Below are 6,928 nucleotides of genomic sequence, written 5' to 3'. Positions count from 1 at the left end.
AATTACATTGCCCAGAGGAGCAGCAGGGAGACAGGAGAGGTCTGCCACGCCAGTCATGTGGGTCAGCACCCTGGCCGGGGATCAAACTCGTGCTGCAGTGGCTGCTGATAGCTTCATAGTGATGCGACTTAACCTGTTGCACCATCAGGGAGGCCCCCACCAGATGCATTTTAGATGAGAAAAGCAAAGCCTGCAATATGATGCAATTTGAACGTTCCCCCGAAGCCGATAGATGAGTGTATCAGTTCCAGAGGCAAGTTAGTGCCCAGAAGCAGCTCTGGAGGGACATGAGCCAGGGGTTAGCCAGGAAGCAAGTGGGCTTTGGGTGTGTGTAAAGAGACACAGTGGCTTTTTACTCTTTGTGCTTCTGCACTGTTCTGGTGTTTCACAGTAAATGCCATGGTACGGTATTATTATCTGAAAATGATTTGGGAGTGGAAAATATCCAGCTGTCCCCAGTGTGGGGTGGCCTGCTCAGCGGCTTTCAGTGCCTCTGGCCACGGTCCCCGGGTGGCACTTGTGTGGGGTGCAGGTTCAGAGCGCTCATGAGTAAAAGCCACGTGATTGCATCTGTGGCTCCTCAACCACACTGAGCAACTGAAAATCCCCAAGGGGACCAGGCCTCAACATGATTTCCTGACAGCGGCCAGGGCCGGAGCATGTATCACTTGCCCCCAGCTTCCCAAAGACCTCGGAGCAGGCTGCCCAGACGCCATCTGATGGATGCTTTCTCTCTGTAGCTCACACGCTGGGACTCTGCACAGAGGAGTCAGGAGCAGAAACCCTGCCCGGAGCTGGTGCAGCATGGAGGGCTCAAACAAGATGGAGTTCTTCCAGAAGCTGGGCTACAGCAGGGAGCACGTGGTCAGGGTGCTGGACAAGCTGGGTGAGGACGCCCTGGTCAACGACGTGCTGCAGGAGCTGATCCAGACGGGCAGCTGCCCCGGGGCCCTCGAGGCTGGCCCGGTGCCTCTGCTCATCCCCAGGGGCTCGTGTGGGACCGTGGACTCTGCCCAGCACAGGCTGGAAGAGGAGGGCGGAAGCCCGGCCAGTCTCTTGCGACCCATAGTGATCGACGGCAGCAACGTGGCGATGAGGTAGCTTGGCCTGGAGCGGGAGGGGCCCGGGGAGCTGCCCCTCTTCTGGGTGGTTGGGTCCAAGGAGCTTCGGGGCCAATGAGTGGGGCTCTGGAGCCTCATTCTGCCTCTAGTTGCTGTGTGGCCTTGAGTAAGTCACCTAACCTCTCTGAGCTTCTCTAGCTGTAATGTTGGTACAAAACCTCCTAGAAGGTAGTCAGGCCCTCCCCGCGGCTCAGCAGGTTAGGAAGCAGCACTGCAAGCTGGCACAGCCGCTTCAGTGTGAGTTCCATTCCCAGCCAGGGAGCTGACCCACATGGCGCAGCAGACCTCTCCCGACCTGCCCGCTGCTCCCCTCAGCGGTGTATTCCCTCGATCTGCCTGTTCTGCTCCCCACTCTGTCTCCAGTGAATCCTCATGGCCCCTGCACCTCTGGCTTGTACCCCAGTTCTGTATGCATAAATAAATAAGTCTTAAAAAAAAAAAAGAAGGTAGTTGTAAGTCGGACCGCACAGATGTCGGAGAGTGTTTCAGCAAGTGGGAGCAAGTGCTGTATTAACCCAGGGAGACAGCTGTCCTCTGAGGAAGGCAGTGGGGAGCTGGGAGGAGCACAGGGCAGGCAGATGTGATGTCTGGAGTCTCCTTGCCCAGCTGCCTGGCCCTGGCAAAGCGGTAGCACCTCCAGTTTTCTCTTCGGCGACACAGGCCAGTAAAAAGGAAACTGCCCCCCCTCCGGCCCCTCAGGTGACGAGGTCCAGGGGAGTAACTGTGCTTGCGCTGCCCTGGGCACCTTTGCTGGGCCGTGGGTGCATGGGGGGTGGTGGCGCGCTCATGCCCCGAGTGGGCAGCCCTGTGGGCGGATGTGTGCATTGGCGCTGCGTGTTTGGGGATGCGGGCACCTCCCCCTGCCTGCTATTTTCCTGGCGTGGCTGAATTCCCCTGGGAGAGACTCTGCAGCTGCACCCAGACACCTGCCAGGCGAATTTCTTTGACAAGCGGATTAGCGAGCCGCCTGGCCTACCTACACCAGGGCGGGGGCCGGCGCAGGACATAGGTCCCTCCCTGCTACTGTAAACACACGCGTGTCCCTTTCCAAAAGCTCAGCCCAGGACGTCCAGGAAAGCTGTGCTGTGCTTGCTATGTTAGTGCTTGAAGGTGTCACTGGGCATCCCTAGGCGTGGCTTCCCTGGGGATGCGGGCTCGGATCTGGCGTGGCAGGAGAGACAGTGGAAGGTGTCACCCAGGGCCACCCAGGCTTGGGGACTGTCCCTTCACAGCCTGTGGTGTGTCTGAGTATTCATTCATGTTTCAGCCAGCCCATCAGTCTGATTCTATCAACCTGCCGTGAGCTTCTCCCCCCGGCTGGGGGCGGGGGGGCTGGTCCCGGATATCTACCATGCACGTGTCCCCTTGAGGGTCGAAATTCACCAATCTACGAAATTCCACGTGACATAAGATCTCGGGGAAGGTAGTTCTCAGGGTGCTGGAGAGGCAGGCTGAGGGGGTGTGAGAGAGGCCTGGCCCCTGTCTCAGCTGGGCAAGCCACCTCTCCCGTTGGGCAGCGATTGAAAGGGGGATTTGAGCAAAGAGAATAGGGCTCGAACTGAAGGCCTTTCTAGGCCTAAATCACAGCAGGTCAGCAGAACAGGATGACTGTAGGTCAGCAGAACAGGATGACTGTAGGATAAGAAGGTGCCAGCAAGCGTCACGTTCTCTTTGGGGAGCCAGATATGTTTTTAGAAGTCGGCATGCTTGGGTGGTGGTGAAGGTTTACTTTTGGAGAAAGTCTTCTGTGGTTTCTTGGAATTCAAACTTGAACCACATCCTCTATTTGCTCGTGGCCCTGGTACATCCAGAAGAGCCCATGCAGGCCCACTGCCCCGTCTGTGGGTGACGTGGGGACACCATCACTCGGGCTTATCATGAGGAGTGTGTCAGAGCATAAATGCTCCTGCACACTTGCTACTGAAAATCACCCCGGCCCAGCCACACACAGGTCTCCACACACACAAACACCCCTCCCCCTACTTCCTGGAAGCTGCTCGTTAAGAAAAGGAGACAACTGGCACAACCTCCCGCACGGGGCTGGCCGGTTGACGGCAGGCTGGGAGCGCCGGGCTCTGGGGTTCAGCCTGCTCTCTCCTGCCACAGAGCCGCTGCGACCTCCAGCCAGACTTTCCGCAGGGCCGGGCGCTCTCAGGCTCTGCCAGGGCCTCTACAGGCCGGATCCAGCATGGGGCTCACTGTTGAGAGGGAATGGATGGCTGACCCTCACCTCACGTCTTCCTTGTTATCTGTTGACCTCAAAATGCAATTAATGTTGTTTCTGAAATTTTTTGCTGAGATTTTATAGTATCGCACGCGTTGCTGGTCTCTGGTTTTGAAGGTCACACTGCTTCTGTGCCGTCTGGTCCAGAGACAGGTCGGGGCGCCTCTCCTGTCAACCCTGAGCAGGAGTGGCTGCTGCTCTGCTTCTGGAGGTCAGGGACCAGGCCTAGGCCTCTTTGGGCTAAAGCAAGGCGCTTGTGGAGCTGTGTTCCTTTCTGGAAGTCCCAGGGGGGTGATGTTTGTCCTTTGCAGCTTTTGGGGGCTGCCTGCATCCCTTGGCCTCGAAGCCTTCCACGTCCAAGCCAGCAAGGATCTGCCGTGGTAGAGTGCCAATGTGCACACACGTGTCTGTCTCCACGAAGATCATCCCACCTCATCCTGTTACAGGGCAGCCCAGAGTGGACTGGGCCGCCTGTCTGTGGGGCCTCACCGGCGCTCACCACTCAGTTATACCGCAGGGACACACAAAAGGATCAATAACGGGTTTATTTACAAAAGGGGAAAGGAACAGGACACAACCCAGGGAAAGAGAGCCGGATACCAGTAACTGGAATACCTTATGGCTAGGCTGACTGAACACACCGAGTCACGCGGTCTGGAGAGCCGTTACCCAAGCGAGCGAGCGAGAGGTGCAATCAATCGCGCCCTATTTATCCCCCAAATGTCCCAGAATTCCTGCTAGCTCCGCCCTTGGGTCCTCGCAGTTCTCTCCCTGGTACTGCTGGGAGCTGTGGTTTCTAATCATTGGAGTAGGGCGTAGGGTCCAGAAAGCTGGAGTAGCGGGTGGTGTCCACAAGACTCTGCAGAGTTCCTTTGGGACATCCTTCCCCTTAACAATCCCACTGGTCGAGGACTCCCAGACAGCGTGTGCTTTGCGGGAGGCAAAAGCCTCCCTTGTCCTCTGTCACGCAGGCTGGATGGGCTTGGGCAAGTCAGCAATGGCTCCACCAGGCCTGGGCTTCACCCCTGTGTTCCAACTGCACCATCCTATGTAGAAGTTTCCATGGGCTTCTCTCCCCATGCAGAGATGAAACGTTCAGAGTGTTGAGCCTCAGGCTGTTAGTGAGGATGGGGACCGTGCTCTGGAGGGGGGCAGCATGGGTCGTTGACTAAGTGCGTTTTAAAAGAAATGGAAATATATCGGTTCAGAGCACATCAGAGTTGGCCTTTTTATGAAACATATTCTGTTCTCAAGTCACTTCAATAGAAGCATACCACAAAACCAAAACACCAAAAAACCCAGCAAAAACCTTTCCATCTTCTCATTTTATCAACGAAAGAAATCCATTTGGCTCTGATAAGCAAGACAGAGGGCTTCATGAATCACTTCCTAAGTGATGGCCAGTTTTAATGGGATCTGTAAGAGGCAGTGTGGCATCCTCACGACCCGGGCCTGGGAGGCACAGCCTTCCCCTGCCCCACAGTTTTGCTGAATCTTGAGCCTGGGGGGTCAGAAGCAGGGGATGGAATCTGAGTTCTGACCTCCAGCTGGGCTGCCCAGGAGAACTCTGGGATGATGGAAAAGTTCTAGGCCTATGCTGTCCACTACAGTGGCCACTCCCCTGTGAAGCCACACATACTTGAAATGTGACTGGTTTGACACAGGAACTGATTTTGATGTTTGCCGCTCATTCACTTGAGTTTCAGAGTCAGTTGGCTCAAGTGCTAAGGACCTGGGTGGCTCTCGGTGCCTGGGTGGCTTTGGCGTGAGTCACTTGACTTTTTGGGGCCCTGTTTACACCGTTAAAAGGTTGGACTAAGTGATCACATCGTAGTGCTGTTTCATCTCTAACATTCTAGGATGCAAGGTGATAATTTATATGTGGCTCAAAATGCATTTTCTTATTCTCTTTTACTGAGGTAACATTGGCTCACAGCATCACTGGATGTCACCCTCAGATGCAAGTCACCATCTGGGCCCCCGCCGTCCCATCTGGTCCACTGGGGAGTCTGTTCCCCCTCCTCCTCACTCCCTGTCTTGCAACCTCAAGTCCACAGTCAGATTTGGTTGATTTAGTCTGACCCTTTGCTTCGTTTCTCTATGTTCCATGTAAGTGACATCACCCGGCTTTTTTCTTTGTCCATCTGACTTATTCACTTAGCATCAATCCCTTCCAGTTCTACCCATGTTGTTGCAGGTGGCAAGACTTTATCTTTTTAAAGATTTATTTATTTGTGCATACAGAATTGGGGTACAGGGGCGGTGCAAGGGTTCACCAGAGACAGAGTGGGGAGCAGAACAGGTGGCAAGACTTTATCTTTTTAAAGATTTATTTGTGCATACAGAATTGGGGTACAGGGGCGGTGCAAGGGTTCACCAGAGACAGAGTGGGGAGCAGAACAGGCAGATCGACCAAGTACACTGCTGAGGGGAGCAGTGGGTGGGCCAGGAGAGGTCTGCCGCACCTTTTTGTTTTAAATGAATTTTTCTCTTAATGGGATTTCTCTTCTGCAAATGTTCAGAGCAAGTAACTTGCCCCAGGTCACAGAGACTACACAGAGAAGTCAATGCCAGGCTCTGAGTTCGGTGCCCTTTCCAAATGCCTCACCACAGCCCTACGCACCTCCGCTCACCCCAACAGTCTCTGCAAGGCTCAGGTGGGTGGGAGGTGCTGACTCCTCTCCCGACGCCCCCCACCTTGACTCTGTGGGAGCCTTCTGCTGCTGCTCACCTGCTGGGAGCCCTCAGAGTGGCCCAGGTGTATTGAAAAGTGGCCTGAGTGAGCGCATAGGCTGATGGCCAAGCACCTCGTCAAGGGCTCCATGTGCCTGTGAACAAGAGATGTGAGCTGAATTCCCGTCACTCTAGACTTGACCTTACGAGAAATGTCCAACTGGTCTTAAAAAGGCTGTGCTTCATGGAAAGGTTGCCGGGGAGAACATCAATCCTCACGTGCCAACCGCTGCCAGCACTGCTGTGCCCATGAGCCCACCCCTTGAGCGTCCAGCAGGAAGCTGTAGAGAAGGCTGAGGAGGCCTGGGGCAGTCACCGGCTGGCCGACTTCACCTTCTCCCACGGCCTCACATGGGTGTATTCAAAGTGCTCTCACTTTGGGGAGTACAGGGCTTTTTGTTTGGGTTGTTGGTGATGTTTTCAAACTCCAGCTGAGCCTGGCATATTCTTGAGTAAGGAGTCATCCAGATGATATACTCAGGCTTGAAAAGGGGTTTCCATTGTGGTCTTCTCTGTGGTTTATCAGTTTGTGTGTGTTTGGGGAGTGGGTGGGGAGGGGGGAGTATTGGACTGATCACTCTGGCTTCTGACTCTTAATTTTGTCTGACGAGGGCCAGCTTGGGCTCATGCACCCATTTCTCCTTTCGTAAGATGAAGCCCTAGATGCAGCCCGGCTCACCCTCTCCCCTCTCCCTGACTTGAGCTGGGGAGATCTCTTGATGAGAACAATAAACCAAGGTTTAAGTGTTTGCAGTTGACCCCCAAATAAGAAGCACAGTCCAAACATCTCCTACCCCAGGGGACTCACCATGTCTGTGCCTCTCTGCCCTACAAGCATCACTGCCCCCCC

General features: G+C 54.9%; 1 protein-coding gene across 1 annotated transcript in view; it reads left to right on the top strand.

Moving 5' to 3' along the window:
- The first annotated feature begins 804 nt into the window (after positions 1 to 804).
- The window catches only part of ZC3H12D (zinc finger CCCH-type containing 12D), an 18,814-nt gene continuing 12,690 nt past the window's right edge, over positions 805 to 6,928 (top strand). Inside the window, exon 1 of the mRNA XM_004674138.1 lies at positions 805 to 1,097. Coding sequence (XP_004674195.1) covers positions 805 to 1,097 — 293 coding nt within the window. The remainder of the gene's footprint in view (positions 1,098 to 6,928) is intronic.

The sequence above is a fragment of the Condylura cristata genome, unplaced genomic scaffold, assembly GCF_000260355.1.
Source record: "Condylura cristata isolate star-nosed mole 26May11 unplaced genomic scaffold, ConCri1.0 scaffold00001, whole genome shotgun sequence".
Classification (NCBI taxonomy): domain Eukaryota; kingdom Metazoa; phylum Chordata; class Mammalia; order Eulipotyphla; family Talpidae; genus Condylura; species Condylura cristata.
The sequence above is the reverse complement of the archived record's forward strand: the minus strand, read 5'-3'. Positions and strand labels throughout refer to the sequence as shown.